The sequence below is a fragment of the Ursus maritimus genome, unplaced genomic scaffold (assembly GCF_017311325.1).
Source record: "Ursus maritimus isolate PB19 unplaced genomic scaffold, ASM1731132v1 scaffold_6, whole genome shotgun sequence".
Lineage (NCBI taxonomy): Eukaryota > Metazoa > Chordata > Mammalia > Carnivora > Ursidae > Ursus > Ursus maritimus.
The window spans coordinates 3163779-3185233 of record NW_024426774.1 but is presented as its reverse complement, the minus strand read 5'-3'; the positions used below and the strand labels follow the sequence as shown (position 1 = coordinate 3185233).

At 45.8% G+C, this 21455-nt stretch overlaps 1 protein-coding gene and 1 pseudogene across 1 annotated transcript in view; both read left to right on the top strand.

The window, feature by feature from the left end:
* The window catches only part of ASAP2 (ArfGAP with SH3 domain, ankyrin repeat and PH domain 2), a 122441-nt gene that overhangs the window by 10596 nt on the left and 90390 nt on the right, over positions 1-21455 (top strand). Inside the window, exon 2 of the mRNA XM_040623081.1 lies at positions 3050-3122. Coding sequence (XP_040479015.1) covers positions 3050-3122 — 73 coding nt within the window. The remainder of the gene's footprint in view (positions 1-3049; positions 3123-21455) is intronic.
* On the top strand, positions 9240-9933 carry LOC103677604 (annotated as a pseudogene).

Here is a 21455-nt window from a genome sequence, read left to right as displayed (position 1 = left end):
TGGCTTTGTGTTTATTCAGGGGATTATCTTGCTAGATTGTGAATTCCAAGCAGGCATGGGCATTGCTCTATTTTGCTGACCGATGTATCTCTAATACCTAGCTTAGTACTTAGCACATAGTAGGTGCTCAGTAAATTTTATCAGATGAACTACTGAGTAAGCACAGGGTGCTATGGGAGAAGTCTGGTTGAGCAACCCATCCGAGAAGGCTTTCGGGAGGAGAACGTGTCTCTAAATTAACTTGCAAAATTGGAGTTAGAGTCAAACCACGGGTCAAGAGGAAGCAGGGAGAGTGTACTAAGGAGGGAAGAGAGTGCACAGTGCTCAGAAGTAAAGAGGAGGAAGAAGGTTGGGGGAGCTGCAGGAGTTCATTGTGATGGAAGCTTAGGGTACAGCTGGGGAAGGGGTCAGGAGATGGGGCTGGAGAAGTCATGGGGGCCAGATCACGAAGAGGTTTTAAAGCTGCCACAGAGTTGATGTCTCATTCTGAGGATGTGCAGACACAGCACCAGCGTCCTGGGTTGGGGGCGTGGCCCCTTGAACTTGTGTGATGCGTTTCTTTCCTCTGTGCGTGTGATGTTTCTCCCTTCACAACTCCTAGCCCACAGAAAGGGCTTCATGATAATATCGGCTGACTTATGTTTCCACGTAGGCTAACCGGGCTGGTGTTGGTGTCTTCTGCTGTCCGTGGGAAGCTTTAGAAGGAGGGGCAAGTGTAATTATTTGAATGCAGGTCAGAGATTGTTTTAGCAATTCCGGACCAAATTCTCTCCAAGCGCTGGAGTAGATGTTGATTAGATCAAATCTGTTTTTCAGTAATAGCCCTTCACCTGGGGATTGCGACCTTCCAGAGCTTTGATGAGTCATTGAACTTGTGTCTTTGTCAGAGTTGTACTCTCTGACACATGGTCGATAAAGCTTCAGGAACCAGTATTTCTGACACAGCCCTGAACAAATCCTGTCTTCTTGCTGTCACTGGCAGAACCCAGCAAGTTGGCACACTCGCTGCAGGGTACTGCATGCTGGGTGGGAGACTGGGGAGTAAAAGTTGATGAGACTTCCAGAGAAAGGGTTCAGCAGTGAGTTTCATGGGTTACGTTCTGTTTCCAGATCCCTTTTCCCATCTCAAGGGAAGGTCAAGAACAGACTAAAGATGACTTAGCAAAATAAGAGCTGGTTCTCTACAAGAAATTTTGACTTTCTTGTGTCAGTCTTTATCTACGCCTTCCTACAGTATTTAGAAAATAATGCCTTTTTTTTTTTTAATTTTAAGTATACTCCATGCCCAGCATGGGGCTTCAACTCACAACCCTGAGATTTAGAGTTGTATGCTCTACAGCTGAGCCAGCCAGGTGCCCCCAAAATGCTTTTTAAAATATAATTTCTGTGATGCCTGGGTGCCTCCATTGGTTAAGCATCTGACTCTTGGTTTCAACTCAGGTCGTGATCTTGGGGTTGTGGGGTCGAGCCCTGCATGGGGCTCTGCGCTCAGCGTGGAGTCTGCTTGGGATTCTCTCTTTCCCTCTCCCTCTGCCCCTCCTCCTGCTCGTGCTTGCTTTCTCTCTAAAATAAATGAATAAATAAAACTTTTAAAATATAACTTCTCCCGGGGTGCTTGGATGCCTCAGTCAGTTAACCATCTGACTCTTGGTTTCAGCTCAGGTCATGATCTCAGAGTGGTGAGATGGGGCCCCATATTGGGCTCTGCGCTCAGCAGGGAGTCTGCTTGAGATTTGTCTCTCCCTCTCCCCCCCCCCAAATAATAAATAAATAAAAATCTTTTTTAAAAATAGTCATTGTTGCTTTAGAATGGGACTTAGGATACTGATTTTGAAAGTGGATTCAAGAGGTGTTTCAACTGGGGCACCTGGGTTAAGCTCCACTCTGGGCGTGGAGCCTGCTTAAGATTTCGCTTGCTTCCTCTCCCTCTGCCCCTCCCCCACCTGGCTCACACGCTCTCCCAAAAAATAAAAGCAAGAAAAGGTCATTCAGGAAGGCTGGACATGAAGGACTCTGCTGTTGCTCTGAGGTGGTGTCCTCTGCCTCTGATGACAGTCGATTGCGATTTTTTATGATTAAAACTCATCACGAGTAGTAACGATGTTATTGTCACCGTATACCAGATATTGGGTTAGGTGCTTCCCCTGCAGTTCTTCGGTTCTTTACAGTGACCCTATGATAGGTGTCACTCCCAGTTCACACATGCTTTCTTCTTCCTGTCACAACTGAGGGTGACACATTGCTCCTCCACGGTGTTTAATTGGGTTAAAAGGAGATTTTACCCCTGTAACTTTTGTGAAAGCAGAGCTATAATTAAAATTTCTGATTTGATTAGCACTGAGTAGATCTTACCTGAGCACTTACTACGTGCTGGGCACTGTAGGCGCCATGTGCTACTACCGTGTGATGGTTGATCTACTAAAGAGCAACACTAAATGGAGTGTAGTAGAGGAATATTAAATACTTAAGTGTGTCTAATCATTCAGCCTTGCCAAGTAGGTATTGTTACGCCCTGGTTCTGGAAGGGAAGCCTAGGCCAGGAGAGGATTAAGAAGAACATGCCTTCTAACCCAAACAAATTCACGTCTGGGTCTTGGGTTTAAAGCCTTCCACGGGCCCTGTGGCCTCTGGGCAGGGAGGTGGGGGTGGGGACGCACACACTCTGCCTCACCACACCCTCGCACTCTTCCCCCTGCTCCCTGTCCATGCCTCTCTCGGAAGGAGCACGTGGCAGGTGGGCACAAGTCTGAGCCGTGCTTGTTGACGGGGAGAATCGAGACTGGGTGGAGGTGCAGTCAGTCCGAGGTACAACCCTTTCCCCCGCAGGAGGCTGACGTCTGGTGGGCGGTGTGGGCAGAGGCGGCTCACGTGCTTCATGTGGATGAGAGGGTGTTGGCTTTGGGGATGACTCCATCTTCATGCCACACGGAGGATTTGTCCCCCAGAAACGCTCCACCAGCCTCCAGAGTGGCTGTCACAAGGCCCTTCCCTGGTAGTCGTGATCTGACCTCAAACACATGTGAATTAATACCACTTCTCTATATTCTAGGCTTTGGATGTGGACCGGATGGTTCTTTACAAAATGAAGAAATCCGTGAAAGCAATAAATATCTCTGGGCTGGGTGAGTATGCATTTTTTCCTAGGGCTTTCTTTGTGCAAACACTTGCATTAGAAGTGCTGATGCCGTAATAGTGATCACCATTAATGAATAATCAACCAAACCTTTTTTTCCCTAGGCATGCAAATTATAAAGTTGAGTTGGGATGTTTAGTTTTTAGAAGTGTGTTTTGTTTTGTCAATTGTCTAATTGTGGAATGGCACTTCATCTGCCGCCCCCCGACCCCCACCCTCCCACTGTCCCACGCACTGCTTCCTGTTCTCTGACATGCGGCCGAGTTTCCCACCACAGCCCTGCATGAACCAGCTTTGTCTAACTGGTCGACAAGGACACCGGCCTCATTCCTGCCTCCGTTGTTTGGTTTGTGTGTTAATCATGTCAGAATGGCCTTTCCGTTTCTCTCATCCAATGCTTGCCTTTCTTATTTGGGCTGACAGTTAACATAAAAGCGCAATCAACTGTTCAAAGTAATATCTGATCTAGACTAATAAACTTTTTCTGACTTAAAGATTTCAGGCTGCACATATGTCCCAGATCTGCCCCCTGCTCGAAACCTTACAGGTTTCAATAGAAAATATATTTTTTTTAAGTCATGAAGTGATTATGTCGCTTCTCTCAGAAACAATCCAGTGGCAGCCTTGGAGAGCTAGAAGTTGTGAGAACTCCTAGAGACCATGGAAGCAGGTGATGGACTGCAGAGAGCAAGGCTGGCTCGTGGGAGAGCACACCACTGCCAAGTGTGGCAGAACACACTCCCTTTGCTCGTGGCTGGTGGCCAGGAGGAAGAGGGAGCCCAGGGTGTGTGCCTGCAGATGCCGGTCAGGCCATCGGATCACCCTTGTGTTGTTCCTTTTCATGACAATAGCAACTGGTGTAGGACAGGGAATGCCACAGGTGGTTAAAAGGAGGAAGGAGCATGGAAGGGTCTAGAAGTACCTGTTGTGCCCAACCCCGCCCCTACCCTAGTTCTGCTTGTGAGCAGCAGCTCCAATAACTGCGTTTGCCTCCCCCAGGGAGGGCTGTGCAAGCCAAGATTGTGAAGAGGCCAGTAGGGAATCTCAGCTATAGAGATAGTCAAGAATGGCAAGTATATTTAGGAACAGATTTAACAAAAGATATGTAAGAATTCTATATCGAAAACTACAAAACACCACTGATAGAATTAAAGACCTAAATAAATGAGAGGTATGTGATGTATGTGGGTTGGAAGACTCGATGCAGACACGCTCCCCAAATTGATCTCAAGATGCACCACAATCCTAATCAAAATTCCAGCAGGAGAAATTGACAAGCTGATTCCAAAGCTTATATGGAAACACACAGGCCCTGGAATATCCCAAGCAAACTTGGGACAGAAACAAGTTGGAGAACTTAAACCATCTGACTTCAAGTCTTGTGAGGCAGTAGTGGTCTAGACTGTGTTGCCAGCAGGGGTCCAACAAAGAGATCAGTGGAACAAAGACAGTCTAGAAATAGATCCTCACTGAGAGGTGTCTGTCACCACAGTTGCCAAGGCAGCGCACTGCGGAGATGAAGGTGTTTCTAGCACATGGTTCTGAAAAACTGGATCTTTCCATCAGAACAAATGAAGTACAGCCCTCTCTCTCACCTATACAAACAGTACTGTGAAATGGATCATAGATTCAAATATAAAAGCTAAAACTATAAAGCTTCTGGAAGAACACATAGGAGAACATCCTTACAACTTGGGGCAGGCAAGGCTCCTTGAAAAGGACACAGAAGGCAGTAGCGTAAAAGAAAAAAATTGTTAAATCAGACTTCATCAAAATGAGACACTTCTGCACACTCAAAAATGCTATTAAGAATAGCCTAACATTTGATGGGCCCCCAGTCAAGAAAGCAAAGAGCTTACACTTGAGGAAACGAAATTAATAGGGCAATTAGAACAGGGCTTTAAAATAAGAGCATATGATTAACATCCTTAAAAAGGCAAGGGAGGTCTTTAATTACTGGAACTGGGAAAGGTACTAGTGAAAAAGAACCAGTAAAAGGTGTGAAAGTAGAAAAATACATAGTTGTTGAAATAAAAACTAAATTTGCTAAATGGCAGGCCGCACACATAGGAAGAGAGGATTAGTGAGGCTGCATGTTGCTGGAACACGAGTTAAAGGAATGGACAGTGTAAAGTAAAAATCACGAGTCACAGAAAATAGACTCCGAGCGGTCAACATTAACATCCACCCAAAGGACTTGCAGAAAAGGAGGAAAAAATGGAAAAGGGGAAAGTTTTTAAAAAGTAATACCTGACAAATTCTCAGAACTAAAGGAAGATTTAAGATCTCAGGTTGAGGGGTGCCTGGGTGGCTCGGTTGGTTGAGCATCTGACTCTTGATTTTCGCTCAGGTCGTGATCTCAGGGTTGTGGGATCGAGCCCCATCGTGGGATTCTCTCCCTTTCCTTTTGTCCCTCCCCCGCCCACATAAAAGATAAAATAAGATCTCAGATTAAGAGAGTGCACTGAATTCTAAGGACAACATTATACACACACACGTACATGTACACACACACTCACACGTATATACACACACACGTATATATACACACACACAGCGTGTGTGGTATGTGTGTGAGTATGCCTGTTTGTGTGTGTGTGTATATTTATGTACGGGTGGATAGGTGTGCATATCTCAGGACACATCCTGCTATCTTGACCTCAGGGATAAAGAGAAAATTAAAAATTTATCAAGAGGGGGAAAAAGCATATATATAGGAAAAAAGATTGGGGGCAGTATGCTAAAAAATGATTGTTTTGGCGTTTTGACTTTATAGATATTTTTGCTCCCTTCATTTTCTGTATTTTATATATTGTAATGTATTGATGTTAAAATGATCAGGCAGGTATTAAGTTGTTTATGGTTAAGTTCCAGATGAATGTGAAAGAAGTTCAGGAAAGCAAAAAAGAGGTGGGAGGGACTTCAGTTGTTCACAACCGAGCTGGTCCCGACTGAGTTCGAAAGCTCTGTGGACCTGGAGTTTGTGGCACTAGCTATTGTACCCTGGAGCAAATTGCTTAGCATGTTTTAGCCCTGGTTTCCATGTCTCTGAAATAATCCAGCTGGGTTAGAATGCAGATCAGTGGCTCTCAACCAGGGTGATTTTGCGCCCCCCAGTTTGGTTACTAACAACTGAGAGGTGTGTGTGTGTGGGCGTGTACACATTCTATGGGCACTTCATGGGTAGAGGCCAGGGATGCTGTTCCAGACCCTGTGATGCGCAGGAGAGCTCCCAGCAAAGAATTCGCTGGGCCCAGATGTCAGTAACGCCAAGGCTGAAACCTTCATCTAGGTGTTCGAGTCTTCTACAGTTTTTTTTTTGAAAGATCGTATTTATTTATTTGAGAGAGAGAGAGATCCAGGGAGAGACAGTGAGAGAGGGAGGGAGAGACTCTGGAGCACATTCCCCATTGAGCGTGGAGCCCAATGCAGGGATCAGTCCCATGACCCCGGGATGATGACCTGAGCTGAAACCAAGAGTCGGATGCCCAACCCACTAAGCCACCCAGGCGCCCTCAAAGTCCTCTACAGTTTTTAAGAAACAAACAAAACAAAAACCAGAAGCTGCCACTGTGCTTAGCTTGCAAGTGCATAAACATTGATTGATTGATTACCTGACAACTACTGATTTTATGAAAGAAGGAAGTAGGATTAGTTTTCATTGAGTAACACATAACTGGAAGTAAACATATGTAGGAAAGTATTTCTTATTTAAAAGGAAATATCAAAGAGTATAAAACTCTTAACTAAGCACTGAGCTTTGCTGAAATGAATGTTTGACTGTCCAGAAAGGTGGTCACCTGCCTCTGTCTCTTTTCCTGGATAAAGTCGGAGTGGCAGGGAGGCATAATGATCGTCTGTAGGTTTTTGGCTGCTTATTACAAACTTTGTGCTTTCTGTACATTATGCTAATCTTTATAGCCAACTGTTCTCATTTTACAAATGCGCCATCTGAGATCCAAGGGCTAAACGTGTTCCCGGGCCGCTCCGGGGCACTTGGCTTCCTGCTGGCCCAGGGCCGTGTGCAGGGCCCTTTCTTCTTCAAGGCCACCAAGTCTTCAGGGTGTCTGGCACACTGACCGACTATCTTCAAGATTTCCAGAAATCACTCCAAGATGGATGCTTAGTTCTTTTGACAAACAATAGATTTTAAAAAGTATCTCAAGAGTTGGGTTTTTTAAACCATGTTCACTCGGGCTTTTGAGTTTATAATTTAAGGCTAGTTTAAAAGAGGGAATATTTTATATTCTGATGAGGTTCAAGAGTGATTTTAAAGTCTTATGTCAAGAAGGCTGTTCTAATCAGAAGTAAAAATGAAGGGCTGTGCTTCTCATGCAGGCATTGGCCACGTGACCACAGCCAGTCCTGAGAAGGACCTGTGCGTCCCTGAGGGCGAGCCCAGTACCCTGCATCGTAGCTCTGAACAAGCAAGCGTAGAGGGAGGAGGTGTAAACACACGGGTGTCAGGAAGCTAGCCTGTACAAATTTAGTAACACTTGCGTCTCATCTGCCTTTCTGACCTATATTGTTGAGCGTGTGCCACAAACCTCCTTCCTTTACCTGCCCCAGAGTCGTTTCCTAAAATACAGCCTAGTGATGTTACTTCTCTGCTCAAAAGTCTGCAGCATTTTCTTATTATCCACTTTGACGTTCACGAAGGTGAGTTCCAGAGCCTGGGAGAGACGAGGAAGGCCTGTGTGGGCTGTAGAATNNNNAAATTGGGGTCAGTCACAGGTAAGCAGGTGTCTATTCCCACTTGACTGGCCGGAGACTTCAGCCTGCCCCTGTGGAGTATGAGAGGAGCGCTGTCTTAGCCTTTTCCAGATTTATTTGATTATGAGATTGCCACTGCCTCTCTTCATCGATCCAGTATAAGCCTCAGCTCAGTAAACACGGCAGAACACCAGAGGCAGACTGAGCCCCTTGTACCCCTCGGCTACCTGTCCAGGGGGCCCTTCTTGGAAATGACGTGCAGTTTCCCCAGTGTGCCACGTTTGGTGCTTCTCCCTCTGCACTTGCTCCTCTGTCTGCCTGAAAGGCCATTTTGCCCCTTTATTAGAGGAAATGGAGGCCTGAGGAAGTGAGAAGCTGGATCTGGAATTTTAACATCGCGCTTTGGGCACCCAGCCTGTGTCCTTCCTGAGGCGCCACACAGCAGGCTGACCGTTGGCGAGCCCTTGGGGGGGCCCCTCCTATTTCTGTCATCTTGTACTCATCTGATAGATCATGCCAAGTTTGAGTTATTATGAGGCCATGAGTCTGAATTATTTTAAAGTTGAAATACTGATCTGAAGCCTTTCTTCCAGAGCAGTGTTGTCTACTTCAAAGAAGTCACCTTGTTTGGTGACTTCGAGAGGAAACCCCATACCTTTTCCTGTGATGTTGCTGACACCATTCACAACATTTTTGGAAATCTTCTCTAGAACTGCTTTTACTAGCACATTCTTTTGAGTATTTTAGAGGAGTGTGAGGATAGGTGGAATTTTTTTAGAGCTAGACATCAGAAATCAGTGGGGCATGTTCAGGAAGTGATCAGCTGTGGGTGACCACAGCTGGTCTGGAGCATGGTGAGTGCACGCTCAGTCTGTCTCTGAGGGCAGTTAGTTCCCAGAGGAGGCCCATATGGTTTGATCATGAGCGTGTTTAATGTCCAAAGGCATCTGCTTGTGTAGGAACAACACTCATTTCACTTGTGATTCAAAGAACAACAGAAAGAATTCACCATTTATGCCTTATACTGCTACATACCTTTCCTGTCTTGAGTTCTTTAAGTTCGGGGACTTTTCTGCCTGCTTTCCTGATTTGTCATGGATTGGCCTCATCTGACCTCTAACTGATCTCCAGCGGTCCCCAATATCTCTCTGTTCCAGGCTGGCTGACCTCTCCCTTCTTCACGAGCGTGTATCTGTCTCTGCACACTGTCTGCCGCCCAGCCCCACGCCTGGTCTGGACACACGCTCTCCTGTCCCAGGAAGACATTAACCTTCTTTACTCTCTTATGTTAGTTTTCTGTGGCTGCTGTGACAACTTACCATGAACTGAGTGCCTTAAATGACAAATTCATTTCTTCCCCTTTGCGGCCATCGCTGAAGCCCCAGCGGCCAAAATGAAGTTTAATCCCTTTGGACTTTTGACGGGAGCAAGAACCGTAAAAGGCATTTCAATGCATTCTCCCACATTTGCAGGACGATTATGTCTTCTGCTCTTTCTAAAGAGCTGAGACAGAAGTACAGTGTTCGAGCCATGCCCATCCGAAAGAATGATGAAGTACAGGTTGTGCGAGCACACTCCAAAGGTCAGCAAATTGGCAGAGTAGTCCAGGTTTACAGGAAGACCTACGGCATCTGCATTGGGCGAGTACGTCCAGCGGGAGAGGGCACAAGGCACGGCTGTCCAAGTGGGCATTCGCCCTAGCATGGTGGTTGTCACTAGACCAAAACTGGACAAAGACCGCAAAAAGATCCTGGGATGTAAAGCCGAATCTTGCCAAGTAGGAAAGAAAAAGGGCAAATATAAGGAGGAGACAATTGAGAAGATGCAGGAATAAAGTAATCTTATATACAGCTTTCAATAAAAACTTAAAATGAAAAAGAAACGGACAAATTCATCTCGTGGCTCTGGATTCGCCAAGTCCGAGATGGGTCTTGTGGGGCTAAGATGATGGTGTTGGCAGAGCTCCTTCCTGGAGATCGGGGGTGAGCGCTTCCTTGCCTTTTCCGGCTGTTGGAGGTCAGCTGCATCTCGATTTGTGGCCAGTAGAGTCTTTCTCATACTCTGTCACTGTGACTCTGTCTTATTCTGCACAGGCTGCCGTAACAAAATACCCAGACAGGGTAGCTTAATCCACAGACATTCGTGTCTCATAGTTCTGGAGGCTGGAAGCCCAAGGCCAGGGTGTCAGCATGGCTCGGTTGTAATGAAGGCTGTCTCCCTGGCTTGCATATGGCTGCCTTCCCGCCATATCTTCTCATGGTAGAGAGTGAGTAGGCTTTCGGGCGTCTCTTCTTGTAAGAGCACTTATCCCATCCTGAGAGCCCCACCCTCGTGATCTCATCCAAACCTAATTATCTCACGGAAGGCCTCCCTCCGCATACTGTCACACTGGGGGACAGAGAAGGGGGAGGAGGAGCACGACACCGTTTTGTCCATAGCGGACACTGACTCTCTGCCTCCCTCTTGCACAGGTAAGCATCCTGCGATCGCACGAAGCCCAACCCCAATGATCCAGGATAACCTCCCTATCTCAGATTCAGCTGATTAATGACTTGAGTTTCATTTAGAACCTCAATTCCCATTTGTCAGGTAACAGGACATCTTCACAGGGTCTAGGCACCAGGATGTGCACATCTTTGGGACAGGAGGGGACCTTATTCTGCCTTCCACACCTCACCTCTAAGTTCCGAGTTTTGCAGTTGAATCCGTTTTGACTCTTCAGCCAGAAATGAAAGAGTGCCTAATACGCAGGCCCTATTTACTCTTTAAATATTGCTCTTTATTATTCTCGAACAGGTTTATGTCTGTTGATCTTTGCTCCTCAATTAGATGGCAAGCCCTTGAGGTCAATGACTCATTCTTGGAGGCAAGTGTAGTTTAGGATAAAGAGCACATAGGTATTAGAACCTGGGTAGCCTAGAATAGAAGTTCACGTGCCCCTCAAAAAAGCCTGTCACGGGAAAATTAGTCAATCTTTCCGAGCCTTCGTTTCTTCATATGTGAGGCGGGAATATTAATACTTTAAAATATTGTTAGTGAAGATTAACTAGACAGAAGTGACAGATGTGGCTCAGGGCACGCGGAAAGCATGGCAGCTGCAAATATGCTTGCAGAGGCTGGCACGGAGGCTGGCAGATCATCGTCAGTGCCCCCAAATTTTCATTTGTGTGTTGTTACATTTCTGCTGCAAGTTCTGAGACTGTCCTCTTGTGTAGGAGAGAGAAACTTACCATTTCAGATGTGAGCAGTGTACTTATGGCCCGTTTTTGTACTCTGCTGGGTGAGGATTTATATAGATGGATGCAGAAGGGGGATTTGAGATGCCATAGGGCCACCAGCTGTGTTTTTAGAGCCCGTGAGCTCAGGCTGGTTTTTACCACCGTACCGTGTACCTACACAGTCACCTCAATATTGTCTCTTGGCCTACAAAACCAATATTTACTCTCTGGCTTTTTAGGAAAAAAGTTTGCCAGCCTCTGCATTAGGGTAGTGTCTCTGAAACTCCAGAGTGCCCCAGAATCCCCTGGAGGTCTTATTAAAACACGGGGTGCTGCGCAGCTTCACCTTGAGAGTTTCTGTTTCAGTAGGTGCAGGATGGAGCCTGAATATTTGCTAATTGACTAAGATCCCAGGTGACGCTGAAGCTGCTGGTCTTTGAGAATACTACCCCCCCAAACCCCCGCACGCACATGCACACGCACACATGTACACAGATGACTCTAAACATTGGCCTGAGCCCAAGGGTATCATGTATGTCCCCACAGATACAAAACAGGTTTTCTTACACAATAACAAGTATATTACATTTGCTCCATTTTTCAAAAAAGATGACAGTCCAGCTAGATATATTTTCTGGAACATCTTGTATACAGGTTTGTAGAAGCCGATATTATAATGGTTTGTTGAAAAGCAGTTTCAACAGTAATTTTTCCCACTCATAATAAGCTGCTATCTGAGTTCTTATAAACATCCAGTTTATATTAGTTCTAAAACTTTTATTAGTTTAGAATATCCCAAGCTCTTTCTCAGCCCAAGGTGTTCTCCCCCTCCCCCACACTGGGAAGTTGAAACTAACATTTTTTAGCTGTTCGACGTATCAGTGGGTGGAAAAATTCATCTTTATCAAGAAGGAAGCAACAGAAGACTTTCATTTTCACTTCTCTAGATTACTCTATCTTAAGGACTTGGTGCAGCTCTTCTTACTGAGAGAGGGAATCTCCTTTACCCTCAATCTGAATGTCCTAGAGTAATTGTCACTTCCTTGAAATGAGACGTACAAAGAAAGAAATGCTAATTTTCCCATAAACCCTTACTATCTTCCCCTTACAGAAAAAAAAAATGTAATACTTTTATATGTGTATTTCTTCCTTTATTTGCAATGCTAATTAGAATATGGCTATTAAATTAATACAGAGCTTGAAATTAATAGAACTTTTTCTATTATAGATATATAATTAGGATAGAGCACTTTGAAAGAAACCTGTGCGGGAGTTTAGGAAGCGATATTTCATTCTGCATGAAGAAGGTACTATATCTGGCATGATTTTCTACCTGTTACATGAGAAAATAACTAAATCATAGTAATCCCCAGTGATTGGCATGAATAGGGTGAAACTGGTATTCTACTACTTTGTTGTGGCATTGAAAACCAGGGCGTGGAATTTTTAAAAAGTGGTTTGGCGGTTCAGTCAAGAGAAGTAAAAGCCTTTGTGTGGGAAGATGCACGAAGATGCTCGTTGCTTTGTCCCAATCTTTAGCATAGAAAAAACCTGGAAGCCTCCTGTAACTGAATTAGGATATACTACTTGATGGGATTATGGTTATGTAGCAACATGGAGAAAAATGCTTATGATGACATTTTCAGACGGTAAAGCTCAGATACAAAATATATGTTACCATGTCTGTGATCAAAGGGAATAGGAGATTATGACAAATGATAAAGAAAAGAAAATGCTTCTGTATGGATGTTCATAAACTTGAGAGTGGACGCATAATAACAGTAATAAAAATCTGACACCCCTGAAGTATTTGTTGTGGGACAAGCCCTGTGCTAGATAAGTACATAAATACAATCCTCACCTCAGCTCTGTGAGTTCGGTACTATCAGCAACTCCATTTACAGAGGAGGTCAGTGAGGCACAGAGTAGTAATTTGCCCAGGGTTGTACAGCTGGCAATTAGAGAATCTGAGTTTCAAGACCAGACCTGCCTTCCCGTCTCTGCTTTTGACCATGGCACCCCACTTCCTGGTGCACAGTGCACCTGGTGCGAATGAGGGTCCACAGTGGAGAAAAAGCAAGCAGTAAGGCTGCGGGACCGTCCTGGATATCAGCTGGCTGAGCCATAGTGATCCTTTTGAAAAACTCCAGGTGGTTTTGGTCGATCACAACTTCAGTATGAACGAGTACGTGAAAGCTCAAAGGTGAGTCAGGTGACCTTAGGGGAAGTATGCTTAAAAAAAAAAAAAAAGAAGGTGGTTACCCCATTATTGAATTGTAAGAGCAACACTTTTAAGAGGGACCTCAGAATCTTAGATCTGAAAACCCCATTGTAGGAGGACACTGGAAGGACCTAGTACTTCTTCGCTTGGGAGGTAGGGGAAGGCATTCTCTAGGACGAGGAAGTGAGGCATATTATCTGTTCCTCTCTAGAGAGTATTTTCACGGGAGTAGGCTTTGACTCAAATATGAGAGAGAAGTGAGCTGGGTGAGCTGATCATTGGAAGGGTTTCAGCAGAGGCCTGGTGCCGCTTCCTCTACGGAAGTTGTAGGGGTTGGTGGGGTCATGGACTCTGAGACCTTGAGATGTCTTCCACTTACAAGTCTCTGAGACACTTGTGGTCTCTCTTCTGCTGGTTAAGAATAATGATTGGAATTTAGGTGGGTAACTTGTGGAATCCTGTCAGCAGTGATCAACATATTAATCATGGAAGGGTAGCTAATCAGAAGGGACACTAAGACTTGTGACTTCAAGTCCCAGGTATTAACAGGAATCATACTTAGGGTCGTCATATTTATTTGGTAGGGAATTTAAGCTCATCTAGGCTGGCCTTTTTCACCTGGTATATAGGGTCTGCGAACAGGCTTAAGAGGTTTGTACATCCCGAAAATTGTATGGGAAATTATGTAAAGATGCTTTTTCCTGGAGAGGTTATCAGAAACATTTTTCTGATTTTTATTGGTTTCTGCAATAAAAGATTCAAGAACCACTGATGTAGCTAAACCCCCATGTTTTACAGACGTGGATACCATCACAGAGTTGACTTCCTGCCTTACTTACTGTAAAACATCGACGACATTATTCAGGGAGTATCTGAACCTGTTTCCTCATCTGTAAACTCTCCCAGAGTCACAGAGCTGAAAGGTTGTGTGTGTGTGTGTGTGTGTGTGTGTGTGTATGTATCTAAAATCTTTCCTGCATGAATAGCAACTGTTACATGAGGCTTGGAGACCAGTGCTTTTTCCAAGGCTGCTTGTTCCTCGGTGTGAAGACTCGGGAGGCCTTTCCACACCACAGGAGTGGTCTTTTCTGCTGGTCTGCTGTGCTCTCAAAGAAGTGGGACAGGGTGGGAGTCTCGTGAGCATCTGTAAATAATGGGAATTGTATCCTTAGGGACGAGGAGGCAGAAATCAAGGGGAAAAAGGCTGAAAGCAATTTGCAGTGACAAAATGCACACTCTGTGATGGGGCTGGTCAAGCCGCTTTGCCCACAGGGGGCATCTGTGTGATTGGATGTAAGGTTTCTAATAGCCCATAGTCCACAGTGAGCAGATGTTGATCTGCCTCCCTGCTTTCCATGTCAGATACCCGGGGATTGCAGGCTCCGGGAGAGCCTTGCCAGCTCTTCAGCCAGGGCCTCTCCCTCCTTCTCTGATTTGGTCGTAGGGCAGCCCTAGGATGGGAAGTAGCTCTTTGGATAAGGAGAGTCTGGGGTGAGTCAAGCAGCTGGCTGCTCAGCTTCAGTCTCCTGGACCGGATTCTGAAGGACAAAACTCCTGTAGGCTTTACCTCCTCTCAGAAGCCTTTTCCATCACCAGCCTCAGAAAATGTACTCTCTTCCTCATTTCAAGCTCTAGTTCTACGTCCCCTAATGTGCACGGCGGTGGATTGTTCTTGAGCATTTATCTTCGCCTTCCTGAATTGTGCCTTGGCAGCTACCAAGCTTTATTCATCTTTGTGCCCTCTAAATTCAGCTTTCTTAAATCCAAGTCTTCCCGTGTCACTTTACAGCCTTTGGGGGCCCTCCATTACCTGGGATGCAGTCCTTCATCTGGCCCCTGCCTGCTGCTCCCCATCCTCTGACCACACCTGGTCCCCCCTGAGCTCCCCAGGGTCGTTCTCTTTCCAGCTGTGCTCTGCACTGAACCGACTGGCGTGTGACTCTTTCTCTCTTACGGAGCTTTGCTTTTTGAGGCAGGGGCTCTGCTTCATGAATCTTTGTGTTCATTAGTGCTTGCTGCAGAAAAGCCTTTCTACATGATTGGATTTTTACCCTTTAGTAACCAGGAATGTTCTAGATTGAGAGTGGGTATTCGGGAAATACAGAACGAGTAAAAATACAAGTGAATGTTGATAGGGTTTTCTGTACTCTGAGCCTATAACCTAAAATGACAAAAAGGACAGCATAAAAAATAAACCTCATCTAGTAAATCAGTCTCAGTTCTCCCCCCCCTTCCTCCCTAATGTACTTTTGTGAGCAGTGGGAGTTTTATATAGAGGCAGCTGGGGCTATGTGGAGTTCTTCACACAGACTTCCAACTGTCACTTTGTTGTCATTTATCGAGGGCAGGATCAAAGACTGTGATGATCTCAGACAAAAGTGTTCATATTTCGGTAGCCAGCCCACACCTTGACCTTAATTAATAACGTCATTGCTAGCTTCCTGTGCTGGACATAACCAGACTGGATACATCCGTGATCACCTCCATAAGGACTGGTGGTTTTCGTAAGGTTAAAGGGGACACCCCAGGAAAGGGTTAAAGGAAATGAGTTTTGAAAATAGAAAAGAGCACAGTGCGTTGGAGACCTGGCAGGTGATGAAGCTCCGAGAGAGACCATGTTTCTCTTATCTTGCTTGTCTTGAGCACGGGCTCAAGGGTTGTAAGATAGGAAGGGTGTTCTTATCAAACCCTTTTTGGTTTGTAGGTACCTGTGTCTTGTCGGAGATGATTCAGGTCGGTACTCAGGTTCCAAAGTCTGCCTCTATCATGTCAGCTTGTCCGGGAGAGACTGCGGTGGAAAAAGACGGATCATCATATCCTCAGCAGGCACAGAGAGCCAAAATTATCTAGCCATTGTAGCAGACACTTCCATTTATTTTATTTTTTTGATTCTACATGTTGTTTCTAATTATAAAGATGATATGAGCTTAGTTTGGAAGATTCAGAAAAGCGGTAGCACAAAGTCACGGCTGGAGGCCGGTCTCACTCCCCCTGTGACAGGCTGTGGTGCGCTCCTGGCCCGCAGCCCTGTGGGACCGTGGCCGCGGCCCGGCTGGTCGGAGCTGCGGCCTCCGGGCTGGCTGTTTCCGCTCCCGCGGCAGCTCCCCCGTCTGAAGGATACCCATGGGGAGAGGATACAGTGCTGCAGAGACAGCTGGGCTGGTACCTGGCATACACCAGCCACACTGATGGAGTGCCTGCTATTTTTACCATCACTTAGCATTTTGATGGATTTTCCTTTCAGCCTCTTCTCTACATTTTAACTTTTTATAAAGTTGAAGCTAAATATGCAGTTTTATATCCTGCCTTTTTTTCCCTGAAATGTGTCTTCTTTCCTGAGCATATTCCTACTTCATGATTTCAGAAGCCTACAGAATATTCCATTTTGTAGAGATAGTTATTTACCTATTTGCACATTGTTGGCGCCTTATATACTCTCTGTTTTCATTCTTCACAGATTACTTTGCACACGCATCTCTGATCACCTGGATTATTCCCTTAGAATGGACTTCTGGAAGTGGGGTCATTGGATGGCAAAAATGTTTGAGACTTTTGATACAGATTACCAGATGGTGAACTGAAAGGTTTCATCTGGGCTGACTCTGGAAATAAAGCTCTAAAAATGGTGTTCTCCCACAGGATGGAAGATCACAGGGCAGAGATCCTGTCGGAAACAGGATTATCTCTGACTTGAAGCAGTTGTTCCCTCAGGAGCCCGCGCGCTCCGGCTCAGATGCAAAACCAGGCGATGTGTGGGGTCGCCAGCGTGAGGGGAAATGGTCTCCTTCGTTTTCACTTGTGCAGATTATCCTGACATTAAAATTGTGGCACACAGTTGAATATTCATCACCATGGCATCTAGGGAGTGTCCTTGTAAAGCTGCCACTGTAGAGAACATACGTCTCTTCTTCAGCCCCGGGCAAAGCTGCCTGCGTGGATGGTTGGTACGTGGGGTGTCAGCAGGAGTTTGCCTCAGCCGGACCCCTGAGGGGCCGATGGTCTGGCCGGGAGCAGGGGCTTGGACTGTGTTATGTCAGGGTGACCTCCCGACCCCCATTTCTCTCTGGTTGGGGCCCTTGGTGTTTGGGTTACCAGGGCGTGTGCTTGGCTGGAGGACTGGAGCACATTTGTGTTAGCTGAGAGCCGAGAGTAGTGTCTGTGTGACGGGTACGTGGGAGAACATGGGAGGATGGGGCGTCAGGGAACCGGAGATCTTGTTACAGCTCTGCTGCAAACCTGCTGTGTGAACTTTGGCAAGTCAGCACCCTCTCTGAGCTTTGGTTTCCTGTCTGTAAAGAGAGGATTCTGGACCAGGTCCCATTTCAACTGAAAAGACCCAGCAGTGGGCGTGCATGGCCCTGAGGAGGATGGCACATGGGACCTATGCTCGCCTGTGATGCTTTGGAGAGCTGAGAGCTGCGGGCAGACCAGGGCCTTGAAACCCAAGAAAGCATTCAAAGCCTCTGAGCACATGGGGCTCCACGCTGCTCCCTGGGGTTGATTACCTTCCTGTTCCTTCTCTGGAAATTACTACCTGACCTTGCAGCCCCAGTTCAGACCTCCCCTTCTTGGTGTCTCTGAATCCTCAGCACCTGGCACATTGCAGACCATCAGTGGTGTGTCTTTTCCCTAGACATCGATGCCAGCTACCATGCTCACTCTTGTCTGTGTCCCGCCCCAGCATATGGTCCTGCCCCTGTTGCAGGGTTGGAGGTGTTGAATGAAATATTGGAGGTGGTCGTAGGGATTGGTTGAAGTTGAATTGGCTGTGGGACCCTGGCTGTCCTTTGGCAGTGCTGGGTCTGTGGCTTGCTTCCTCCCTGTGCTTGGTCCGCTGACTAGGAGTAAAGGGGCTGCCTTTTGTCCCTTTGGATCCAGCTATTTTTGCTTGAAGTATATGCACTGGGCTTTCTCCTTGATATGAGAGTTTTTTTTAAATAACAGAATTAGGTAAACTAAAAAGCACACAGTAAAACCCAGTGCTTCTAAATTCAGAATGTACGTGTGCTTACTGGCTTCATAAGAGATTTTTCAGTGAGAATCTCTCATTTCATCCCTTTGATTGGATTGGTGGGAAGTGGGACTTTTGGACTGTGAGGTGTGGGAAATGGAAAGGCTGCAGGGTTAGAATTGAGAAGAAACGGTCTTTCTTGTCCTGCCATGGTTTCAGGGACTTGGATTTTCATTTTCCTAAGTCCCTCCCACATGAAAGATGTTTGGATCTGGATCATTAATAAGAACCAGAGTTTAAGATATATTTGAACAACGGCGGAGGCAAGAGAGTGAGCTCTTTTTAGAGAAACGGCTTTCAACAATTTTGTAAATAAAAGCTGATAGACCAGTTTGGGTTCTTTCCAGAAACTTTCTTCCCAAGCTATTTATTTCAGGTTCCTATTTTAAGTTTGTTTCTGGCAAAAGAAAAATAAAGGCACTCAATTACTTTCCGTTCTCTAGTAGGAAAATCTCAAACTTCAGGCGATCTGGAGCAGTAGGTCAGTCGATGAATACATATTTATGGAGGGTTTACTGTTCCTACAGTGGGCACCATGCTGGGTGTTTCAGGAAGACACGGAGAGATACGGGGCTGTGGTCTTTATCAAGAAGCTACAAATCAGTTCACAAGAAGAGAAATTTGTGTTAACCCCAGGTAGATCAGCGTGAAGACGTTTCCACTGACCCAAGCTGGGACAGTCTGAGCATCAGAAAATAAAGATTGCAGTGGACCAGAACACGTTAAATATAAATATATGAGATCATGGTGATGATGATGAGCTCAAAACTTCATTGATCATGACTGGGGTGTGGGAATCAACACATTGTTTCAAAGATTTGTAAGGGAAAGAATTTTTAAAAATATAACCTGTACTTGGCAATCAGTTGAGAGGCCCAGAAGGAGGAGTGAAAGGAAGTTCACTTGTACTTCTTGGTGCTGGAATGTGAAGCCTTGCTATTTCTCCTCTGCGTCAGCTTGGCTGACTGCCAGTGAAGAGAAGACAGGTTCCTCTTTCCCACAGGTGACCACGGGCTGGAAGGCAGCCTGCAGAATGAACAGAGGGTGGGTTTGACCCCTGCCCCACCTCTTACCAACCGGGTGATCTCTGGCAAGTCTCTAACCCTGCCGAATTTCACCAAATTTATTCAGAAGATAATAGGGATGATAATATTAAGACCTCATAGTGTTATCAAGTTAAGTTGAACAAAGGCTTAAAGGCCACCTAATAGGCATTAACTGAAAGGAATTCCCTCCCCCTGCCCTTTGGGTGTTCACTTAGAGCTGTAAGGGCACTATTTTGGGGGCACCATGTGACTCCCAAGGCGACTTTGGCCTTTGCATTCCTGTTTCTCTCACTCCGTGGAGTGATCTCAGCCCCAGATGTCTGCTGTGGCTGTCACTCCCTTCCAAAGCCACACTGGAATTGCCCACGTCTTGACCACCAACTTTGAAACAGTTATAAAAGAGCATGTGGTTTGAAAGGAACTTTCCTTCGCTGTTAACCACGTGTGCTAAAATTCTAACTGGAGTGATCTAGACTGTATAACTGACCCATCTCTGAAATGGAATTTTAAAAATCTAAAATGTGGGCCCCTGGTTTGGGCTAGGGAAGCTGTTTTTCTTAGTGAAATTAACACCAGTACAGAGCAGAACAGTAGGTTTTGGGGTGAGACACACATGGATTTGAAGCCCGGCTTAGCCACTTGCTGACCCTGTTTCCCAGGACAAATTATTTGATCTCTTTGAGCCCCTACTTATTTTCACCATGATGAGAAAGAATGCATAGGTCTTTTAAAGTGGTTGCGAGGTGTAGAAAAAGCATATGTTGTCTGTGCTCCGTAGAAATGGCATCCGTGCTGCTGTTAACTACCGCGTGTGCTGTTGGGTGTGTGCTGAGTGTGGCTGAACTCGTGTCCCTGCACTATTCTTTGATTCTTACCTTAACCTTGTTTGTATCCTACAGCAGATTTCTAACCTTCACATGGCTGAGACATTTGGCCATTTACTCACCAGAATCACATACTCCCTGAAAGGCATGAGCCTGGAACCAGATCTTCTGGGAGTTCTTCCGGCTCTGGCACACGTCAGGACCTGTGTGTGTATTCTTCTGTCTTGTTTGCTGAGTGTGGTCTCAGAAATGCATTTAATTTATCCAGAACTCTCAGGTCCTTTTCTGAAATGTCAAAGAAAAAAACAAGGAAAAGGGCTTGAACAGTGAGATTAATTTTCTCTTATGTTTGTGAGACCCACGTGGGAATCCCCAAAGGCCAGCACTGGATGTCTAGGGCGTAGCACCACCCTGGTAAGATGGGCGGGCATGCCATTCATGGATCATAGGAATCCGGCTCAGGGTCAAGGGCCGCCCATCACAAACGAACGTTCCCCTCCTTTGCCCCGGTTATCAGGCCTGGGGACTGGCATTGGCTGACAGTGGTTTTATTTACCCCCAGGAAGCATTCACATTTAAGTTTATGCTGCATGTCTGTCTGCCCTGTTGTGCCTACAAGTAGTTGTGTTACATTTCTCGTTGAGATCAGGAAAACATAGAAATCAGGTGCCTGGGATGCCTGGGTGGCTCAGTCGGTTAAGCGTCTGCCTTCCACTCAGGTCATGATCCCAGGGGTCATGGGATCGAGTCCCACATTGGGCTCCTTACTCAGTGGCCTGCTTCTTCTTCTGCCTGCTGCTTCCCTTGCTTGTGCTCTCTCTCTCTCTCTGATAAATAAATAAATAAATAAATAAATAAATAAATAAAATCTTTTTTAAAAAATCAGGTGCCTAATGCAAATAGAAGTTGCTTTATCTTTTGGCTGGATTCACTTAAAAATTCACTATCTGGCTGGATTCACTTAAAAATGTCTGACCTAGAAGTAAGGGGATTATAGTCAACCACATTAACTTACTAGAATTACCTGGGTTTCCTCCTCCCCTGCCCCCCCCCATTTCTGAATCGGAGATCTGAGGCAGGATGGTGGCTTCTACAGTCTGATAAGATCCATGTATGATTTTGATGTCCAACGGGGATTGGGAACCACTGAGCTGGAGACCCAGAATCTGGGTTTCCAAGCATTAAAGGTGCTGTTTTATGGCCTAATGGTAGTACAATGCCATCAGATAGATGACGAGGGTTTGCTTTTTTTGTTGTTATTCAGCAACATGTGTGTTGTCTTGTATTTC